At 40.4% G+C, this 23,986-nt stretch overlaps 1 protein-coding gene across 3 annotated transcripts in view; it reads left to right on the top strand.

Annotated features, from left to right (window-relative positions):
* wdfy2 (WD repeat and FYVE domain containing 2) overlaps nucleotides 1–23,986 on the top strand; it is a 70,691-nt gene that overhangs the window by 29,897 nt on the left and 16,808 nt on the right. For all 3 annotated transcript variants that reach the window (XR_011886355.1, XM_072260755.1, XM_072260754.1), the window contains exons 3-7: nucleotides 469–536; nucleotides 18,120–18,193; nucleotides 21,658–21,712; nucleotides 23,490–23,640; nucleotides 23,739–23,851. Coding sequence is in view for 2 of the 3 variants with exons in the window: in XM_072260755.1 (XP_072116856.1) it covers nucleotides 469–536; nucleotides 18,120–18,193; nucleotides 21,658–21,712; nucleotides 23,490–23,640; nucleotides 23,739–23,851 (461 nt within the window). In the remaining variant the exon portion in view is untranslated. The remainder of the gene's footprint in view (nucleotides 1–468; nucleotides 537–18,119; nucleotides 18,194–21,657; nucleotides 21,713–23,489; nucleotides 23,641–23,738; nucleotides 23,852–23,986) is intronic.

Here is a 23,986-nt window from a genome sequence, read left to right as displayed (position 1 = left end):
ATGAGAGATTACCAAAGAAGCAAGTTAAGGAAGCTGATTCAGTGTGGCCCATTGGCTTGGGCCTTTCAGAATTGAAGCATTCAGCAGGAACAGGGTCTTTCACTGTAATGCCATTGCCTGACTAAAACAGTCAATGGTGAAATATAGACTTGATTTTTCTCTGATCAGTGAACCTGTGTTTTTCCTGCTCTTCTGAAAATACTGACTTCATTGGAAGAGGTTAAGTGTTCACAGAATGCTCCTTGTAGCTTTGCCCATGTCCTTTACTTAGATGTCTTGACGTTGAGTGCTTGCAGGTGTGCTTTATCCAGTTCTTCATAAATCTCCTGATTTGGCGGCTGCAGAAACCAGAGTTTGTCTCCTTGCAAATGAACAGTTTTGAGTACTTTGTCTATTTTTTATTTTGGCTTCTTATTAACTTAAACATTTTTTTCAAAAATCAATGTGACAATGTAATTCTTTTTCTAGAACAATTCGAGTGTGGATAAAGAGAGACAGTGGTCAATATTGGCCGAGCGTTTACCACTCAATGTCATGTAAGTTTGTTTTCCTAAAAATACTGTGCAAGTATGCATGTCTAAATTGTTTGGTTTGATTGAAGTACAAGTTTAAAAATACTTATGGAAGCACTTTGTTCATCTAAGTTTACAAAAATTGAAATATTTTGAACTTTTCCAAGGAACTGGCCTCAAGATGTGGTGACTGAACCTATTTTCAGCTTTTGATAGTTAGAAACTGACTATCCAGACCTAAAAAGATGGCAATAATGTTTTTTGAAAATGTTAGCAGTTTGGTTCTTGAGGGCTTTCTGACAGTTAAGTACACAGGCATGAGTGTTTTCTGCAGAGCTTTACTTGTCAGAGGAAAAAGCACTTGCCAGTGCTGGTGGCTATATCTTAACCAAGAAGAAAAGAAGTTGCACTCAGCTTGTGCCCCTTATTCAAAATGATTCAAAAATAACTTGGGATAGATAAGTGCACTATTTCACTCTTCCCACTCTAGTTCATGTACTTGTTTCTTCTTCCCAAGAAGGAAGAACTCTTTTCATTATCTGACTCACTTATCTGCCACTGAGATTGTTGGTGTAGGGGTACATACAATCCTCTTCTTAAGGCTCATAAAATGAGGTCCTGGGTTCTTATCCTAACCTAGCTCTCAAATATCGAAGTTTAAAGTATGGAATCTATATACAACCTTGAGATTTGTCGTCTTGCAGGCAGCCACAAAACGAAACACAATAGAACATTTTTTTTAAAAAACCCACGCAGCTGAGACATTCAAACACCCAATGTCTGTTTTTAAAAAAAGAACAGATCATACATTTAATAAAAAATAAACAAATGACACACAGAACATGAACTGCAGAGTCCTGTAAAGTGCATCCACAGCCATGGATTCAGTTTAGCTTTGAGGCGAGTGTTGATGGTTGCAGGCCATAGCTGCAGAATCAGTTCAGCAGCGAAGTGAATAAAGGGGAACATCGACTCAGACCATGAGAGGTCTGCATCAGGCATTTTCATACCTTACAAGGCACAGATTGGAAGTTTGTGTGGGGTGCCGCTCCTCACAAAAACACTAGAGCAATGTGTGGTTAAGTGCCTTACTCAAGCTGAGCATGGCTGAGGCTCAAACTAGTGACCTTCAGATCACTAGACGAACGCCTTAACCACTTGGCCACATGTCCAACACAAGTGAATAAACCTCACGGATTAGTGGGTTGAAAACCAGTTTACCCTTCATCCTCGGCCTAGACACCTTGATCTTTTTAATCTGGCTTGGCACTTAAATCGGCCAAATGTCAGTTTGTTTTTTCGCTCTTTTGGGCCCAGGCCTTACCGCTTCAGTCCAGCCCCAAGTCTGTTGCAGCAAAGGCTGCCGCAGCTTAACCTGCGATCTCAAGAGTCCAGTTCACTGAATCCTTCAAAATGTCGCAAAAATGCCAGGTTGTACAGACGATTCAAAAGAATAACTCCCAAAGGGAAATTACAGGCTGTGGATGCAGTGATCACAGTCCAGATAAAGTATAATTAGTAGAATAGTTAGTAGTTTTGTTCGCTTCCTGTAAAATGTCAATATGTCTGACCAACATCATCTTTACATTCCATTTATACTGCCTTATTTGTGGTGTTGAATCGAAGCTATACGAATGTGGATTTAATCTAGTTTGTTTGTTTGGTGTTTGCACACTCCCATTGTAACCACTTAAGTTGCAAATAAATCAAAGGGGGTTGCGTGGACATGTGGAGAGGAAGGTTACAGATAACTCAGAGGAAGGAATGGAACTAAGGGATAAATTTTTCTGTGGGTTGAGTCTCGGTGGTTCAAATGCCCTTCTTCTGTGTCATGAATAACTAGATATCCATGACCCTCACCATACCAGCCATCCTCCTTTATTCAATGTTCATAAACGTTCTTTATTGGCTGAAACCACTATCATCTCTTTCTTTAGAAACCTCTGCCCATCATTCTTAGAATCACATCTATGTAGCCCCCTCACCAGGCTCGTAAGCAATCTTGGCTTGTTAGCCAGCTCTGCTAACAGCCATGTGACTCAGCAGTGAGAATGTCACCTTCCATAAACAATATATGTCTAGGGTTGGTATGATTTGAGGTTCAACCAAACAAAATGTTGTGATGTTCCAGTTAAAGAATTGGTGCAAATGCAGTGTAAATTATGCCCATACGCAGTTATTGGTCGGCAAGAAATAACGGATCATACACCACATAAAATTATAAAGAATGTTTATTTACTAATTTCAACAATTTCAGTTAATAGGAAAGAGAAAGGAAAATAAAAGGGCCCATTACAGTTAAATCAGTATAATGTGCATAATGACTATTGGAGCTCATACTACAGTTGTTTTTTCACTTTTGCAGGACCATAGTAAATAAAAGTAAGGCAGGGGAAGTGGAATGGCCTTTGTTGGAGTCGACAGGGTTAGGGTGGGGATTTGAGGCTTTGGCTTTTCGAGGCTTCAGGGAGAGGTTAGAGTGAGAGAAGATAAAAAGCTGTAAGTAGTTTTTATTTTTCTGTTTACCTGTTGTTTCCTCCTTTGTAACTGCACAATTAGAGAAGTAAGGATGCCAAGTACAATAGTTGAATGCTCCTCTTGCAGGATGTAGGAATGCAGGGAGACCTTCAGTGTCAGAAGGGAAGGGGGGAGAAGAGCTGAGCTGTGTTGATAGGAGATTTGTCAGTTAGGGGAACATTAAGGAGATTCTGTGGATGGGAATGAGATTCCAGGATGGTAAGTTGCCTCCCAGGTGCCAGGGTCCAGGACATCTTGTATCGAGTCCTCAGCATTTTTAAGTGGGAAGGTGAGCAGCCAGAGGTCGTGGTCCATAAACGTACCAATGGCATAGGTAGGAAGAGGGGGTGAGGTTCTGCAAAGTGAGTTCAGGGAGTCAGCTGCTAAGTCAAAGGGCAGGACCTCCCATGTTGTGATGTCAGGATCGTTACCTGTGCCACATGCTTGTGAGGCCAGAAATGGGAAGATCATATTGTTCAATATGTGGCAAAGGAGTTGTTGTGGGAAGGTGTGACCTGTAAAGAAGAGATGGTTTGCACCTAAACTGGATGGGGACTGATATCTGAGCAGGAAAGTTTGCTTGTGCAGCAGGGGGGTGGGAGGAGAGTTGAACGGGAGTTGCAGGGTGACAAGAACCAGAATTGGAGAACAAACAGTGGCGAGGTTGTGAAGTAAGATACTGTTAAGACCTCTGAGAAAGTAAGGATTCAAAAGGTGGGGCTAATGTTCTGAGTTGGGTCTATTTCAATGGAAAAAGTAATGTAGGAAAGGCAGATGAGCTCAGGGCATGGATCAATGCATGGAATCATGATATTGTAGCCTTTAGGTTGCAGGAGGAGTGGGACAGGCAGGTCAGTATTTCAAGGTTTTGTTGTTTTAGACGTGATGGAGGGGGAGGGGTGGCATTGCTAGTCAGGGAATATGTCACAGCATGCTCAGTCAGAACAGACTAGAGTGCTCATCTAGTTGGGCTTTATGGGTGGAATTGAGCAATAAGAAAGGTATGAACTCGTTAATGGGCTATATTATAGACCACCCAACAGTCCAAGGAATTTAGAAGAACAAACTTGTAGAGAGATCGTGGATTGTTACAAGAAACATAAGGTTTTGATAGGTGATTTTAACTTTCCACATTTTAACTGGGAATCCCATACTGTAAAAGGACTGGAAAAGCTTGTCAAATGTGTTTGGGAAAGTTTCCTTAATCAATATGCGAGCCCCAATGAGAGTGTATGTGATACTTGATCTGCTATTGGGGAACAAGACAAGGCAGGTTTCAGAAATTTGTGTAGGGGAACAGCTTGCATCTTGTGGTCATAATACCATTAGTTTCAAGGTAACTAAGGAAAGGGATAGCTCTGATCCACAGATTGAGATTCTAAATTGGAGAAAGGCCAATTTTGATGGTATCAGAGAGGATCTGGCAAGCGTGGATTGGAACAGGTTGTTTTCTTGCGAAGGTGTTCTTGGTAAATAGGCCTTCAAAGTTGAAATTTTGAGAGTACAAAGATTGTATCTGGTCTTCCTGTTAGAATGAAATGTAAAGGTAACAGGTTTGGGGAACCTTGGGTTTTGAGGTGTTGAGGACCTGGTTAAGAAAAAGAGGTGCAAAGTGGGTATAGACAGGTAGGAGCAAATGAGGTACTTCAGCATAAGAAATGCAAGAGAACACTTAAATAAATCAGGAGCACTAAAGGAAGGCAGACAAGGCGAAGGAGAATCCCAGGGGCTTTTATAGATATGTTAAGAGCAAAAGGATAGCAAGGGAAAAAATTGGTCTTTTAGAAGATCAGAATGGTAATCTATGTGTGGAGCCAAAAAAGTTAGGGGAGATGTTAACTTGATTTTTTTTTTGCCTCTGTTTACTCGGGAGATTGACAAAGTGTATCGATGTGAGGCAAAACACCAGTAAGGTCATGGACCCTATAAAGATTACAGCGGAGGAAGTGTTTGCTGTCCTGAGGCAAATTAGGGTAGGCAGATCCCCAGGACTTGACAAGGTGTTCCCTTGGACTCTGTGGGAGGGAGGCTCGTGCAGAAATTGCAGGGGTCCAAGCAGAAGTATTTAAATCATCTTTGGCGACAGGTTGGATATTGGAGGATACTAATAGTGTTCCACTGTTAAAGGAAGGCTTTAAGAATGAACTAGGAAATTATAAGTCAGCTTGACATCAGTGGTGGGAAATTTATTGGAGGGTATTCTAAGGGACTGGATAGACCAGAACTGATTTGGGAAATTCAGCATGGCTTTGTGCATGGTAAGTTGTGTCTAACCAATCCTTCAGAGTTTTTGAGGAAGTTACAAAGGAAGTTGATGAAGGCAAGGCAGTGGATGTTGTCTGCATGGACTTTAAGGCATTTGACAAGGTCCCACCTGGGTGGTTGGTCAAGAAGGTTCAGTCACTTGGCATTCAAGATGAGGTAGTAAATTGGGTTAGACATTGGCTTTGCGGGAAAAGCCAGAGAGTGGTGGTAGATGCAAACACGAGGAAATCTGCAGATGCTGGAAATTCAAGCAACACACACAAAATGCTGGCAGAACGCAGCAGGCCAGGCAGCATCTATTGGAAGAGGTACAGTCGACGTTTCGGGCCGAGACTGGCCCGAAACGTCGACTGTACCTCTTCCAATAGATGCTGCCTGGCCTGCTGCGTTCCACCAGCATTTTGTGTGTGTTGAGTGGTGGTAGATGATTGCCTTTCTGACTGGAGCCTATGACTAGTGGTGTGCTGCAGGGATCAGTGCTGGTTCTGTTGTTGTTTGTCACCTATATCAACAATCTGGATGATAATGTGGTTAACTGGATCAGCAAGTTTGCAAATGACACCAAGACTGGGGTGTAATGGACAAGGAGGAATGTTACCAAACTTGCAGTGTAACCTGGACAAGCAGGAAAAACGGACTGAGAAAATGGCACATGGAATTTAATGCAGACAAGTGTGAGGTGTTACACTTTGGGAGGGCCAATTGGAGTAGGTCTTGCACATTGAACGGTAAGGCATTGAGAAGTGTGGTAGAACAAAGGGATCTGGGAATATAGGGCCATGATTCATTGAAAGTAGTGTCACAGGTAGATGGGGTCGTAAAGAAAGCTTTTGGTGTTCATAAATCAGAACTTGGGCTGTCATGTTGAAGTTGTATAACATTGGCGAGGCATAATTTGGAGGATTGTGTACAGTTTTGGTCACCCACCTACAGGAAAGATGTAAATAAGATTATAAGAGTACAGAGAAAATTTACAAGGATGTCAGAACTAGAGGACCTGAGTTACAGGGAAAGACTGAATAAGTTAGAACTTTATTCCCTAGAACGTAGAAGATTGAGGGAAGGTTTGAAAAGGTATGCAAAATTATGAACGGTGTAGATAACAGAAAGGCAAGCAGACTTTTCCATTGAGGTTGAGTGAGACTGCAACTAGAGGTCATGGGTTAAAGGTGAAAGGGGACATGAGGGTAAACTTCACTCGGGATATTGATGGCGTGGAACGATCTGCTAGCACAAGTGGTGGAGGAGTTCTGATTTCAATGTTTAAGAGAAGTTTGGATAGGTACATGGATGGAAGGGTATGGAGGGCTATAGTCCAGGTGCAGATCAATGGGTCTAGGCAATTTAAGTGGTTCAGCATGGACTATATGGGCTGTTTCTGTGCTGTACTTCATTATGACTATGACTCTCCATCTTTATGTAACGTTTTCAAAATCAAGCTACTGTTTGATTGACACCATGGAGGCTCAGAAAATTATTGGACCTATCACTGTGCTTGGGTGCAACAGTGATATGATAGCTGAGAATGTATTATTTCCTCTACATGGCCTTGTTCCACACATGGTGTGATTTTGGTATGTTATTCTCAGAAGTACTCCATAAAAAGGTGCTGCAATGTGTTTAACTTATAGTTTTCTTTTAGTTTGGCTGCTTTAACCTGCCTTTTTTTAAAATCAACATCTATATGAACGTTCACAAGGTTTATATGAAGTACATATCATTCTTGGGTTAGGTTGGGAGTGGTGGCAGGATGGCTGAGTTAAATTCCAATGGAAAAAGGAAGACGATAGTATAAGCAGTCAGCCTTTGATTGTTGTGCAGATAATGTCTATATCTGAGTGTTGGTTATATTTCTGAAATTGAGATTCTGCAGCTACTGGAAATAACTGAGTAACACACAAAATGCTGGCGATACGTTAAGCAGCATCTATGGGAGTGGGCGTGTAAATAATTGACAGTTTGACCGAGAATCTTCAATAGGGCTGATGTTGAGTCTCAGCCTGAAATGTCAACCGTTTCTTCCCCTTCATAGAAACATGGTCCTGAGCTCTTGGTCATGATGTCCTAGACATCAGATTTGGAGTTAGATTTAAGGCATCAAGCTTACTTTTGGGTCATTGTTTTTCTCATTTTCTTTTAGTTACTGATCTCTCCACATAATATAATCTCTTGCTCGAGGCTTCATTGCAGTGGCTAATAAACAAATTTATGGATGTTTATTTCCCATTCGATCCACATTCCCAGGTTAATGAGAGGTGCACTGGAAGGATAGGTGAGGAAGGTCTGAAAGTGTGTTTAACTGCTAAGAAAAACATGGTGGTGGTGAATATAGGCTATGGCGTGATTTGTAGCAAAAACTGAAATTGAACCATCTATACTTCAAATGGTTTGTCAACATATGAAGGAGTACTTATGATATTCGGGATGTTTGCTATTATTACCTTAGAAACTTCTGCATTTTGGATGGGAAGCAAATTGAATTCATGTTCATGAATTTATAAAAGTAGAGTGGAGTGTCGTTCATGCTTCATTGCAAAGTTTGTATTCAGATCTTTGAATGTTAATGTTTGAAAAGCAATTGTATACAGTTGCAAGAAAAAGTTTGAGAGTCCTTTATTACCTGTTTTCTGCATTAATTACTCAAAATGGGGTATGTTCTTCATCTAAGTTGCAATAATAGACAAACAGAGTCTGCGTAAATTAATAACACAAACAATTGTACTTCTCGTCATCACTCAGTGTACCATTTAAGTAATCACAGTGGAGGTTTAAAAAAAAGTATGTGAACCTCTGGGGTAATGCCTTCTCCAAAAGCTATTTGGAGTCGGGTGTTCCAATCAATGAGAAGAAATTGGAGGTGTGGGTTCTAAAGGTGCCCTGCCTTTTTTTAAAAAAAAGACACAAAGGCGACTGACAGAAACTGTACTTCTCAAGAAAGATCTCTTTATGCACTATGCCTCAATCAAAACAACTTTCAGAGGACCTGAGAAGAAGAACAGTACAGATGTATGAGGCTGGAAAAGGCTACAAAAGTATTTCTAAAGACCTAAATGTTCAACAGTCCACAGTAAGAGAAATTGACTACAAATGGAGGAAATTCAGTACTGTTGCTACTATCCCTAGGAGTGGAGTCCTGCAAAGATCACACCAAGAGCACAACGTGTAATGCTGAAGGAGGAGAAAAAGAACCCAAGGGTAACGGTAAAAGACCTGCAGAAATCTCTTGAACTTGCTAAAGTCTCTGTTCATGTGTCCACTTTCAGAAAAAACATTGAACAATAATGGTGTTTGTGGAAGGACACCACGGAGAAAACCACTGTTCTCCAAAAAAAAAAGACATTGCTACACATCTCAAGTTTGCAAGCACCACCTGGATGTCCACAACACTTCTGGGGCAATGTTTTGTGGCCAGATGAGACAAAAGTTGAACTTTTTGACAGAAATGCACACTGTTGTGTTTGGAGGAAAAAGGCACTGCACACCAACACCAAAACCTCATCCCACCTTTGAAGCATGGTGGAAGGAGCATCATGTTTTGGGGCAGCTTTCTACCTCAGGGCATGGACAACTTGCAATCGTTGAGGGAACAATGCATTCAAAATTGTATCAAGACATTTACAGGAGGATGTCAGGGTAGCGGTCCGTGACTTGAAACTTTATAGAAGTTGGATGATGCAGCAAGGCAATGATACAAAAGACAAGAGTAAATCAACAACAGAGTGGTTTAAAAAGAAGAAAATTCGTGTTTTGGCCAAGTCAGAGTCCAGATCTTAACCCAATCGAGATGCTGTGGCATGACCTGAAGAGGACTGTTCATGCAAGGTATCCCAGAAAAATTGATGAACTGAAACAATTTTGTATGGAGGAATGGTCTAAAATTCCTTGTTGTCTTTATGCAGGACTGATCAACAGTTACCGGAAACATTTGGAGAGGTTGGAGGTGGGGTGGGGGTGGGGGGCAGTGTCACATCAGTTACTTAAAGCAAAGGCTGACATACTTTTTCCAACAAATACATGTAATATTGGATCAGTTTTCTCAATAAATAAAGGAATAAAAGGAACAAGTATATTTTTTTGATATTGATTTAATTGGGTTCTCTTTATCCAGTTTAGGACTTGTGTGAAGATCTGACATTTTAGGTCATATTTATGCAGACTATTTGAATTTTTTTTTTGCAGCTTTTGACTGCTAACATTGGTCTAATTTTGGCATAGCTTACTGGGAAGTTTTGCATCAGTTTACAATTTCATGCTAAAGTTGATCAATTGGAAATGCATCTTTGTTCTCTGATACCAGCTTTAATACTCTTATAGGCAAGCTTCCATTGTTGAGTACTTACCTTGAAGTTTAAGTTGTCTGTATTTTGTAATTGGATGTGGCATTGTTTTTCTTGCAAGTTTTCAATTGGCTTTTCAATTTTTTACACTGAAGTTTATCGAATAAAAGGCCTACCTGATCTTTTTTTTGAAGGGGATGTAATTAACTTTCTCCTTTCCTCCTTTGTCCTACAATTTTTTTTTATTCCAACTAAGCATCCAAGTTTCTCATTGTATTTCAGCCAGTATATTTAGATCATAAATGACTGCTTTAAAGCAAGTGCCTTGCTTGTCAAACTGAAGATTATAATGGTTAGAGTGGTGCTGCTGCATTTAAATGTAAGATCTTAAACCAAGTGATTCAAACTCTGTTATAGTAATCTGAAGGACACGTTATTTCCTGGCAGCATTGTTTTCTCTCTGACAACCCCAAATCTTGCATTGAAGTCATTTCCAAATTCTCCATGATATTCTAAATATGTTCCAATCAATATTGGATGCTTGTATTACATCAACTTAGTTACACATTTATAATACAGGTGTCCCCCGCTTTTCGAACGTTCGCTTTACGAAACCTCACTGTTACGAAAGACCTACATTAGTACCCTGTTTTCACTTTTAGAAGGTGTTTTCATTGTTACGAAAAAAAAGCAGCGCGATTAAAAAATCAGCGCATGATAAAAGGCAGCATGCGCCCTGAGCAGCTGCTCTCCCCGGGATTCGGAACTGCATTCTCGCCGGCATTGCTTAAACGCATGCCTGTGAGCAGTCGTTTGCAAGATGAGTTCTGAGGTATTGGAAAAACCTGAAAGAGCTCATAAGGGTGTTACACTTAGCTTAAAACTAGACATAATTAAGCGTTTCGATCGTGGTGAACGAAGTAAGGACAACATGAATTTGGCTTGTGGATGCTGACGAACATGATGTTGAAGAGGTTTTGGCACCCCATGGCCAAGATCTGATAGATGAAGAGCTGATGCAATTGGAAGAAAAAAGGATAACAATCAAAACCGCATGAGTAATGATAAAGTACGACTTCAATTTTGAAAGGGTACGTCGGTTTAGGGGATATTTGCAGGATGGTTTGAGTCCTTACAAAGAACTGTGTGATAGAAAAATGCACGAGGCTCAGCAGTCAAACAAGCCTTCCACATCAGCCACAGCAGACGACGAACCTCGACCTTCGACATCGAGGCAGGCAGAGATAGAAGGTGGCCTGCCTGCCCTAATGGAAACAGACGATGACGAGATGATACCCCAGTGTCCCACCACCCCAACCCCTAGGCCACAGACAGATACTGATTCGCGGAGAATGCAACGGTAGCCGGGAGGCACACAGCACACCTTTAAGAAAAAAGCCAAAGTAAACAAGCTAATTAATTAGGTGCCGCTGACACTTAATTGTCGGCCCAGATCAGAGACGACGCAATCGGAAATCGGCACTGATCTGGGCCGACAATTATGTGCCGGGTGGCACCCAATTAATTAGCATGTTTGGCTTGGCTTTTTTCTTAAAGATGTGCTGTGTGCCTCCCGGCTACCACTGCACCCCTGCATGCTTTGCGGATCGGTATCGGTTGGGGGCCACTGCGCCACCCAAACTCTGACCTACCATACCATCATCACACCATCATCAGTGTGCTCGGTGCTGTCTTCCCGATTTCGATAAGTGATACTACACTGTACATACATTATTTCTACTTTATATAGGCTGTGTATTTTTACGTGTTATTTGGTATGATTTGGCAGCTTCATAGTTTAAAGATTACCAGAGAGCGCTTGCTCTGTGTTTTTGCCAACAGCGCTTGCGTGAGATTTTCTGCCGAGGGCGCTTGCGTGAGATTTTCGCTACGGAGAACAGTGCGGTAATGATTGTGGAAAAGTATTTCTACTTTATATAGGCTGTGTATTTATCATATTCCTGCTTTTACTATATGTTACTGTTATTTTAGGTTTTTTGTGTTATTTGGCATGATTTGGTAGGTTATTTTTGGGTGTGCGAACGCTCACAGAATTTTCCCATATAAATAAATGGTAATTGCTTCTTTGCTTTACGACATTTCGGCTTACGAACCGTTTCACAGGAACGCTGTACCTTTGGATGGTGGGGGAAACCTGTATAGATTTTTTTTCCAAAAATATATTAGCATAGCTGCATTGTTTCAAACAGATCGTATAATCTTGAGATTTATAATTTGTTGGTCTTTAGATTATGAACTTTTTTTATTCTTGTATTCCATTGTATGCATGGGCATCATATGTGCCCCTTTTACTGAGACAATTGATTGCTACATTTTTTTTTGAGTAGTCCCCTTGCCCTTAGCTTGAAATGTGAAATATCCAGACATTTGGGCAAAGAAAGAATTATGTCCACAGGTGATGAATCCTTTGGACAGATTCTGGTCCCTGAAAGAATGGTTATTTGCTCAAGAGCTGTCAGTATTTGGAAGTAAAATGCTTGAAAAAAATTAACGATATTAGGTAGAGGATGTATTTGATGAGAAAGTTTGGGGAAAATATACCTGTAAAGTTTCTAAGTATACTTGTTATTACAAATTTTTAATAGGAATACTTGGATGGGTCTTGTATAATACAGTAGAATTTGTGATGTGCATTTTGGGTCTGGTTTTATGTTATCAAGAATTTTTAAATAATTCAGTATATTAATTAAGAATACACCCAGGTATATATAATGACCTGCCTCTTGCTTCCCCGTGGTTGTGCACCAGAAACTACATACCATCACCTGTATCCATCCCAGACTGGTACTATTCTTCCCAATTGGATGCACCAGCAACTCTAAATAAGATTTGCATTTTCTACCTGACTACTAGCTATTGCCACATCTCAGAAATTGCTGATGGCAGCAAGAAGTTAATTCAGGTGAGGCCACACTTGACCTGCGAGTCTGTCTGGCTCATCTGTTGTATCTGGTGTCCTGGTGAGACCCAGTGTAGATTGGGGTACTGCTTTGTCAAGGACCTTTGCTCTGCCCGCAACAAGCAGGATTTCTCAGTGGCCAGCCGTTTAATTCCACTGCCCATTCCCATTCGAACATGTTGGTTGTGGCTTCCTCTATTCCCACGACGAGACCACTCTCAGGTTGCAGGAACAACACCACGTATTCTTTCTGGGTAGCCTCCCACCTGATGACATGCACATCCATTTCTCCAACTTAAGGTAATTCCTCTCCCTCCCCTCCTTTTGCATTGCCCATTCTGGTTCCTCTCTAACCCCTGCAATTTTCCTCACCTCCCTCTGGTGCTCCTGCTCTTTCCTTTTCTCCTATTCTCCATTCTCTTCTCCCATCGGATTCCTTTTTCTTCAGCCATAGAAATCATAGAAAAATTACGGCACAGAAACAGGCCTTTTAGCCCTTCTTGGCTGTGCCGAACCATTTTCTGCTTAATCCCACTGACCTGCACACAGACCATATCCCTCCATACACTTCCCATCCATGTATCTGTCCAATTTATTCTTAAATGTTTAAAAAAAAAGTACCCGCATTTACCACCTCGTCTGGCAGCTCATTCCATACTCCCACCACTCTCTGTGTGAAGAAGCCCCCCCCCCATGTTCCCTTTAAACTTTTCCCCTCTCACCCTTAACCCATGTCCTCTGGTTTTTTTTTCTCCCCTTGCCTCAGTGGAAAAAGCCTGCTTGCATTCACTCTATCTATACCCGTCATAATTTTATATACCTCTATCAAATCTCCCCTCATTCTTCTACGCTTCAGGGAATAAAGTCCTAACCTATTCAACCTTTCTGTGTAACTGAGTTTCTCAAATCCCGGCAACATCCTTGTAAACCTTCTCTGCACTCTTTCAACCTTATTAATATCCTTCCTGTAATTTGGTGACCAAAACTGAACACAATACTCCAGATTCAGCCTCACCAATGCCTTATACAACCTCATCATAACATTCCAGCTCTTATACTCAATACTTTGATTAGTAAAGGCCAATGTACCAAAAGCTCTCTTTACAACCCTATCTACCTGTGACACCACTCTTAGGGAATTTTGTATCTGTATTCCCAGATCCCTCTGTTCCACTGCACTCCTCAGTGCCTTACCATTAACCCTGTATGCTCTACGTTGGTTTGTCCTTCCAACATGCAATACCTTACACTTGTCTGTATTAAACTCCATCTGCCATTTTTCAGCCCATTTTTCCAGCTGGTCCAAGTCCCTCTGCAGGCTCTGAAAACCTTCCTCACTGTCCACTACACCTCCAATCTTTGTATCATCAGCAAATTTGCTGATCCAATTTACCACATTATCATCCAGATCATTGATATAGATGACAAATAACAATGCCTTTACATTTCTCAGCTATCACCTCTCAGCTTCTCTCTTCATTTTCTCGCTCCCCACCCACTCATCTTCCCCCTCACCTGGTTTCACCTATCACTTTTTAGTTTGTACTCCTTTCCCTACCCCCCCCCCCCCGGCTTCTTCTCCCTTTCCTTACCACCAGTCCTGATGAAAGGTATCGGCCTGAAATGTTGGCTCTTTATTCCTCTCCATGGATGCTTAACCTACTGAGTTCTTCCAACATTTGCTGTATGGTACTCCTGGATTTCCAACTTCCACACAATCTTAGTTTTCAGCCTTCTTACACATAAGTTTAGTTAAACCTAAGATTTAGAATAACTGGTTTAAAAATAATTAAATATAAACAATTCCTTGGCTCCAATCATCTGATCTTCATCACATTCACACAGTATTTTCCCTCCATTCCCCATCAAGAAGGTATTAATTTCTTTTTTCTTCCCCTTAAAGACCAACAGCTTCCACCTAGCAGAACTTTCTCTTACTCTCAACTTCTTTTGACCCCTCCCACTTCTACACATGCACTTGTATGGCTTATTGTTTTGCTGGCCATGTAAAACAATTCATGCCTATTCTGGCAGTCATCGACCTCCTCCCCACGCCTTACTCCTTTCCTATATGGATGGCTGTCTTGGTGTTGTGTCTTGGCACCCATGCAGAACTCATAAATGTTATCATCTTTGAAACCTACTCCTCCCCCGTCCTCAAATTTATTTGGACTATTTCTGTCGGTTCCTTTTTAGGAGCTGTTTGTCTCCATCTTGGAGACAAACTAACCACCGAAATTTCTTCTAAACTATGGACCAGCATAGCTACCTCCTCTCACCCTGTCCCTCGTTAGGATGCTGCCACTTTCTCTCATTTTTTCCATCTAGGCCGCATCTCTTACATGGGGCTTTCTGTTCTATACATGTAAAATGACCCCTCTTTTTCAGGCAACCTGTTTTCCCCTCTCACTTGCATTATTTGCATTTTCTTTTGCTCTCATTACCTGGCAGAACAGAGTTGCCTTGGTCCTTATTTTTCAACCCACTAGCCTCTGACTCCTGAATGTTGTTCTTTACCATTTCTGCCCACTGCAATGCAATGCTACCACCTGCCTCCCCCGACTTTCCACATTTGGTATGTCAGCAAATACCCTCAAAGACTTCTATAGATGTACCGTGGAGAGCATTTTGACAGGCTGTATCACTGTCTGATATCCCGGGGGGGGGGGGCGAGCGCGGGGGGAGCAACTGCACAGGACCGAAAGAAGCTGCAGAAGGTCGTAAATTTAGTCGGCTCCATCTTGGGAACTAGCCTACGAAGTACCCAGGACATCTTCAAGGAGCGGTGTCTCAGAAAGACATGTCCATTATTAAGGGCCCCCAGCACCCAGGGAATGCCCTTTTCTCACTGTTTCTGTTGGGAAGGAGGTACAGAAGCCTGAAGGCACACACTCAGTGATTCAGGAACAGCTTTTTCCCCCTCTGCCATCTGATTTCCAAATGGACATTGAACCCTTGGACACTGCCTCACTTTTTTAACATATATTTGTTCTTTGCATAATTTTAATCTATTCAATATATATATACTATAATTGATTTATTTATTATTATATTTTGTTTTTTTTTCTTCTATATTATGTATTGCATTGAACTGCTACTGCTGTTAACAAATTTCATCAGATGCCGGTGATAATAAACATGATTCTGATTCTCAGTGACTCCATGGTGCACTTCTCTCTCCCTACCCTTGCCTTTCTCATTCCATGGCTTTTTCCCCAATATACGAGGGGTTAGTGATAAATTCGTGGCCTAAGGTAGAAGGAGTCAATTTTAGAAAACCTAGCACTTTTATTTTTCAACATAGTCCCCTCCTACACTTACACACTCAGTCCAGCGGTCGTGGAGCATACGGATCTTGGACCTCCAGAAAGTGCCCACAGCAGGGGTAATTGATAAGTTTGTGGCCTAAGGTAGAAGGAGATGAGTTATACAGCTCTCATTACACGCACATGCAGTTCAACTGCTTGAGTGATTATGCAGAAAGTTTGAGGTTAATAAGTCATCAGGGTGATTGATAAGTTCGTGGCCTAAAGTAGAAGGAGATGAGTTATTAACTTCAAACTTTCTGCATAATCACTCAAAGAGTTGAACTGCTTGTGCATTAGCTGCCTCCTGTGCCAAATAAAGTGGCCACTGAGTGTATGTTCATGATCTTCTGCTGCTGTAACCCATCCACTTAAAGGTTTGATATATTATGGTTTCAGTGATGCTTTTCTGCACACCACTGTTGCAACACATGGTTGTTTGAGTTACTGTCACCTTCCAGTCAGCTTGAACGAGTCTGGGCATTCTCCTCTGACCTGTCTCATTAGAAGGTGTTTTCACCCACAGAACTATTGCTCACTAGATGTTTTTTTTTTTGTTTTTCACACCATACTCAAACCGCCCTGTCAGGCACCAATAATCATTCCATAGTCCAAGTCAATTGGATCTCATTTCTCCTCCATCTTGATGTTCGGTTTGAACAACAACTGAACATCTCGACCATGTCTGCATGTTTTTATGCATTGAGTTGCTACCACATGATTGGCTGCTTAGATATTTGCATTACTGAGCAGGTGTACCTTAAAGTGGCCACTGAGGTATATGTTATTAATAAATACAGCAACAGGCACAAAAACAATGGAATACTACTAAGTATAGTAATGCAACAAAGCAAGCAGCAAAATTAACAATGGTAGACTTAAGAGTACAAGGATGTGGGAGCATCACTGGGAATGGAATGTGAGAGAGATGATTAGTTCAGAAATTATTCTGATAGAGAAAGCTGTTCTTAAGTCTGGTCATCTGGATTTTAAAATGAAAATTTACCTGTCTTTTGTTTTGAATCAAACCAATTTTTCCCCTCCTGCCCCTCTACCACACCCCACCAAAAACCAAAGTAAAAACCTACGTCTGAAAGAGTTGAGCCTCCTCTTCCTGATGTACTATTACATTTTCTCCCAGTACTGCATCACACAGGTGTCTGTTTTCTATAGAGGTCCACATCATATCCGTCTTATAGGTTTCCTATAAACTAATGAATTATCCTTGTTCACTCTCACATTGTTGCATTTTTTTGGATATTATTTAGGCTAACAAAGCATTTATCTTAGTTTATGAGATCATTTGTGCAAAGTGGTATCTCTGTAACTTGGGTCTTCCACAACCCTGGAGCCTCTTACTCTAGGATTCTGCAGCTTTTGATACCTTGCCTCTCCATCTAACTTAAAATATAAAAAACAATTTTGGACCTGTCAGCTCTTTATTTTATTTTTATTTAGAGATACTACACTGGATAGGCCCTTCTGACCCTTTGAGCTACACCACTGACGACCCTGGTTTGACCCTAACCTAATCATGGGTCAATTTACAATGACCTGGTACATTTTAGGCTGTGGGAGGAAATCGGAACACCCGGGAAAACCCATTCATTCGATGGGGAAGACATACAGAGACTCCTCATGGAGAATGCCGGAATTGAACTCCAAACTCTGACACCCGGAGCTGTAATAACATTGCACTAGCAGCTATACTATGGTGGCCTTGTAAGAAGATTTGAGGGATATGAAATTAAAGGTGTAGGTCAGTCACTATCTAATTGAGTGACATTAGGGTTAAACAGTGAAATAATTTTACTATGTTCCAGAATACCACTAAAACTTCATTGATAACAGTATTGCACCAGGCTTTTGCAAAACCCTGTGATAAGGCCAGTGTGAGCCTTGTCTGCTTTCGCTCTCTGCTTGTTAGGGACTTTGAAATAGATGGAGCAATGTATTGATGGTATCTTTGTAATTTGTTGCTATTGGGCCGGGGAGCTCCAGACAAGACTGGCCAGAAATCGTGTGCTTTCTGTTGAAGTTATTGGTATGCAGATGAACAGAGTGATAAGTCATGCTATTTGCTTGGCTTTGCAGAAATCTCTGGTTATTGTGTGCCCATGCATTAATCTTTTACAGAGAACAGGAATTGAGTATTATATTAAATCTATAAATGCATTGCATCTTAATTCAAGCAATAAATGTGACTAGGAACTCTAATTATTTTATTGGATATGTTTTTGGGGTCATTTGCAATGTTTGAAACAGCTGAGCTTAAATAGTTATTGTCTCAACCAGTATTACTACAAGCCTTTCTTTTAAACAGCTTCGTGTTCATGCATGTCCTTCAATCCAGAAACAAGGAGGCTGTCTGTAGGTCTGGACAATGGTACTATCTCTGTAAGTATTTGACTAAAATTAGAATTTCCTTTTTCTAATTGATCATAAATGTGTATCCTTGCTGTATCCAATTTTTCTTGGGTCAACTCTTAACTCATTTACTTCTAATTGAAAGGAGAATTATTTCTTGGGCAACCAAAAGCTGATACACGGCAAGCAACTTGCATTCCTGGATGTCATTCCTTCTGATGTTGTGGTAGTTACTTCATGCATTCTTCGGTATCTTTCAGAACTTGACCACCAAGAAGTACATGAACACTACTGACTTCAGGTGTACCTTCAAATGACACACATCCTAATGTGGAACTACTGTATATTGCTATTCCTTTGTTTGCTGGCCATAATTCCTGGAAACTTTCCACTGCAGTTGTAGAAGTAATGTCACAAAGAAGGCCATAATCATTCAAGATCATGGCTCACCATAATCTTCTTGCGGGCAGTTGGTGGTGGCCATAAATGCTGTTATTGCCAGAAACACACTCATTGCATTAATAAATAATGTCTCCTTCTCTTGAAATAGATTCATTTCAATCCTCAAATAACTGACCCTTAACCTGTGATCTTCAACAGCTGTTCAATCTCCAGTAATGTTTCTGGGACTTGTCATGGTACTAGAGGGTGAGGATGGCAGATTACTTTCCCTGAATGACATTTGTGAACCATATAGGTTTTTTATGGCAATCTGTTAGTCTTGCTTTTACATGGAATCTATAAAATATATGATACCGAAGCCGACCATTCTGCCCAATGCAATTTGTCCTGTTTGCTTCAAATGTTCCCTATGGCAGCAAGTTCCATCTTCTCGCCATTGCTTGGGTAAAAAAAAAACTTTCTGAATTCCCCGTTGGATTTCTTTGTGATTATCTTACATTGGCTTCCGGTTCTGCTCTTGGAAACATTCCTTTTGTAGCCAGCTTATCAAAGCTGGCCATTTTATAGATCCCTGTTTGGTCACCCCTTCAGCTGCATTTTTTCTAAACCAAAAGACGTAGCCCTTTTCTTCATTCTTTCCTGATAAGTAAATCCTCATCATTCAGCCCAATGCAACTATACAACATACTTCACTCATTTCTGTTACTATATATTTCTCTGCCTTAGAGACCAAAACTGTACTCAATATTTTAAATGTGGTCTGACCATGATTACAATCAGATTATACAGGACTGCCTACTTTTAAATTCTGTCACTTTCAGTTAGACTTGATATGCTTTCTCTATCACTTTATTAATCTGCAGTGCAAAATCTAGGGAATTGGTATCATAAGTAATCTCCCTATTCCTAAAATATACACATCTTTGTCTTCAGTATTTTAACTGGCTTTTTAATTCTGGATTTGTGTAATTCCTTGTATCAAAATTCCCAGGTAATGCTGGACTGCAGGTACTTGGAATTCAGAGCAAATAAAACCGCAAGAGGAGCGCAGTGAGTTAGGCGGCATCGGTGAAGGACTATTTTGAGGCGCGATCCTGCAAATTTCCTAGCTGGGTTCATTTTATTTACTATTTATTTATTTTATTTAGAGATGCAGCATGGAACAGACCCTTCCAGTCATACTGCCATGGAATCCCCAGTTTAACCCTAGCCTCATCATAGGATAATTTACAATAACCAATTAACCAGAGTCTTTGGACTGTGGGAGGAAAGTGGAGCATCTGGAGAAAATCCATGCATTCCACAGGGAAGATGTACGAATTCCAGAGGATGCTGGGATTGACTTCCTAACTCCAATGTGCCTAGCTGAAATAGTGTCGCACTAACTGCTACAGTTATGAGATGTCTACGGATCTATCAATCCCATAACTTCACCATTTTCCTTTGGCAGCTTTTAATATGGCTAACCACATTATTCTCATATAAAGCATTTGTAAGGTTGGGACTTAACCAGTTGTACCTAGAGAATTTCCTGGCTCTTGCTCTTCTGATGTTGCTGTCCCCAAAGGACTCTTAGACCCACACTGTTGTATCATCAACACACATCAAAGTTGCTGGTGAACGCAGCAGGCCAGGCAGCATTTCTAGGAAGAGGTACAGTCGATGTTTCAGGCCGAGACCCTTCGTCAGGACTAACTGAAGGAAGAGTTAGTAAGAGATTAGTCTTTTTTCTCTGTAACGTGATTCAGAAAGGTACAGAAGGGTCCATGTGTATGCTGATGTTACCTAACTCTCTCAATCACCTCTCTTGACCTTTTCACTCTTACAGTGAACTGCTTGCCAACTTTTTATAGGAGATGAGCAAAGATTTTCTTTCTCAGCCATACACCATTCTTTGAACACCAATTCTGTATTTCTACATTGTAAATATTGAAGGCTAAACCAGACTGTTTATAAACTGGCAGTAACATTTTTCATTCAAGACATTCTGATTGTGAGTCAGGAAATGCATTTCTGATAACATTTGTTTTGGCTGAGTGTTTCGGAGAAGTTCTTCATTAAGTTTTATTTTTGTGTTATACTTCTTCCAATTTTTTTTCTTTCACTCGGGTGGTAACTTCCTGCATTTAATTTCTATGTGGAACTGCCAGTACTGAATGTGATCAGTTCCAAACAGGTTGGCCTGTTGGACAGCCTGAAGAATGCATATTCTTGTCATTTTAACAATGCTTCCTGTGTTCTGTCCTATCCTGAGTTTTTCCATCGTGCCTTATTTCCCTGCATCTGTGGAGAACAAACAAAATAGAAGCATGTGAATCCTTGTGCCTACTTCATTCAGCAAGATTATGATGGATTGCTTATCTCCACGCCATTCTCCAGCAATGACCTCTTATCCTGTCATTCCCTTAATAATAAGAAATCCATCAAGAAGGTCACCAACCTGAAACTTTGACAATTTTTTCCCTCCATATATACTGCCTGATTTGTTGAATATTCCATTTTCTGTTTCAAAGTAATTCTAAGAATTTGCCTTTCCTCTTTGTCCCCTTGCTCTAATGATATGGGGCTTAGACGCATACTGTTCACTGCAGAGTTGGGCACGTTTGTCCATTTTTAAACATCTGAGAACTTTCTTGTTGGACCACTTGAAAACAGTAAATAATTGAATTGAGACATTCTGGTTGGAATTTAATGAAAACATAGTTGACTTTTTTGTTGTATCCGCTCACAAACCATGACAGTTCTAAGAACTTAATGACGAAGTTGAGAGACTTGTTGATTGCTTTTGCAGGCTTCCAGGTTGTCTTCCGTTGGTATTGAATTGTCTCACTTTGAGATTCTTGATGGTTGCATTACTTTATGTAGTCCATTTGTTAATCTATCATGTGGAGCAGTCATATCTCTGCCAATGCACCAGCTAGAAGGTGCAGTAAGTTATATTTTTAGAGAAAAAGAAATTGGTATCCGAATTTGTTTTTGTGTTTCTTAAAAACTTAACTTTCAGAAGGCAGTGTTTAAGCAATGTATTTATTTAAATATGAACAGAAATGATTGAGAGTATCTTGCAACTTAAATCTTACGTCTCCCGTCAGGAATTTATTTTGTCGGAGGATTACAACAAAATGACTTCTGTAAAGAGCTACTTAGGTAAGAAACTTACTGATTCTTCAAATTTGGGAAGAAGAGTTTGAGAAGGTGTGAAATTTTCATGAAATTTTGGTACTTCAAAAAGGTTTTGAAATATGTTCTAAAGCAAACCTTGAATTTGATGTATTGTTTTTGAGCTAGCTAGATGTATCAGATCTTCCTTAACTAAGGTAGTTAGGTTTGCAGACCAGTATTGCAATAAGCTCATGGAGCATTCTGTCCACATTGTATTCCTCAAGTGATGGATGAGGGAAGGCCTTTGGTCCACTAAATACATCCTAACCTGGGACACTGTTTCATGATTCATGATTCTTCAGACTGATAGCCACCTGAGGTAACTGTAGACCTAGATAGAAACCTAGATTTAAACCTAGTCTTGGAGAAAGAAGGTAGTTAGAATTTTCTCTCTAGAATCCTGACTTCACAGGGAGCTCATGACTGTGGCTACGTATTTGGGGAGCCGATTACCATGCCTTTCAGACGTGGTCTGGCTCCTGATGAAGAAACATAGTCAACTGGTGTACACTGTATGAGCAGTCAATTCCTCTGATTCTTCTTTCTCTGAGAAGAGAAATACCTTTGAATGTCTAACGTGATTCTTGTCTTGCTGAACTTCAGATTCAGACCACAAGACTTCTCAACCCATTTCGTTGAAACAGCCTGTCTACAGGATTGAATTTGACTCCCATCTCCATCACAGCAAACGTTAGCCAAATTGCCCCTAAGTATGTTGTTACAGTACTGCAATATTTGGTTGATTTGGGTACCACTTTTTCTAATTTAGAAAATAGTGTCATGTTTCAAACAGAACTTATGAGCTACAGAACTTTAAGTTGCATTTTAATTCTGTGGCTGAGGTTTAGAGGATTGGACGTCATTCCTGGCATGGGGTTGGTGGGAAATGCTGTTTGTAATACTATCCTGAGGCACCCAAGCCTTTCAAATCTGAACCAAACAGCACTGTAAGCTTGTTTCCTCTCAGCACTGCTGTGAAGGTGATGCTGATACAGTAAACATGCATACAGCATAGATGTGTCATCAAAGGATATAAACTGCATGCTCTCCTCATTGCAATGTATGTCCATTTGCAATATACACTCTCATATACACAGCTACCTGTTCAGACACCAACACATTTTAACAGCTAATTATCCTAGAGTAAAGCATTCTGTGGCAAAGGTTATTTGAGAGAGTCTCTCCAACTTTGCAATTTGGTAATTAGGTTGACCAATCTGCAGAGCCCAGTATGAAATGGTTCCAAGATCAAACCCCACTTCTTTAAGAATTCACTGATTTTTCCATGCTGCTACTTATTGGAGCTTTGAGCAAATATTTAAAAATAATTGAATAGTACTATTTTTTTTTTGCTTCCCCCCCCCAGTTAAGCAATCAAACCCTTTGTGGACTGTTAGTATGTGACACTTCGCAGTTTTTCTATTGGACAAACTGTGATTCCAGTCCTATGCAAGTGAGGTAGAGAGATATTTCTATCTTTTAAACAGGTTATAGTTGGTTATAATGCATGGCACAACATATAACTAAATGTCTCATTAACTCAGTTCTATAGGACTGGAATCAAAGTTTCTCCAATACAAAAACTGTAAAGTGGCACACAGTAATAGTTTGCTTTCAGCTATAGATTAGCAGACTTCACTGAAAATTCTGATTGCCATGCTTTTGTCAGTATTATTTGCCACGGGCATTTGCCTGGTGCTAGCTTGAAGTTCATGAGCTTTCGAATGCTGTTGTGATTGATTTTTTTATTCTGTTTTGCCAGCTCATCAGAACAGAGTGACAATGGTCCTATTTATCTTGGAAATGGAATGGGTGCTGAGTACAGGACAGGACAAGAGCTTCACGTGGCATTGTTCAGAGAGTGGCCAAAAGTTAGGTAGCCACAAAACCTCTGCTTCAGCCTCATGTCTGCAGTATCCTGATCACAAATCAGTTATTTTAAATATTGTTTTATTCAGCTGCAGTTTTGGATTGGTTTCCTCAAATACTTTTCCATAACTGATGTTCACAGATTCGACATTGAAACACGACATGCTTTTGTGGGGGATTATTCTGGTCAGGTGACAATATTGAAGCTTGAACAAGACAATTGTTCTGTAGTTACAACATTTAAAGGACACAGTGGTAAGCCGAGTATTGTTTATCATTATACTGAGTTTACATTTGCCTTATTTTCTCAGCCCAAAAAGAACTTAATTACACAGTTCACAGCATCCATTATTGGTTGTATAAATATTTCCCTTATTACTGATGTATATG

Source organism: Mobula birostris, chromosome 6 (assembly GCF_030028105.1).
Source record: "Mobula birostris isolate sMobBir1 chromosome 6, sMobBir1.hap1, whole genome shotgun sequence".
Lineage (NCBI taxonomy): Eukaryota > Metazoa > Chordata > Chondrichthyes > Myliobatiformes > Myliobatidae > Mobula > Mobula birostris.
The sequence above is the reverse complement of the archived record's forward strand: the minus strand, read 5'-3'. Positions and strand labels throughout refer to the sequence as shown.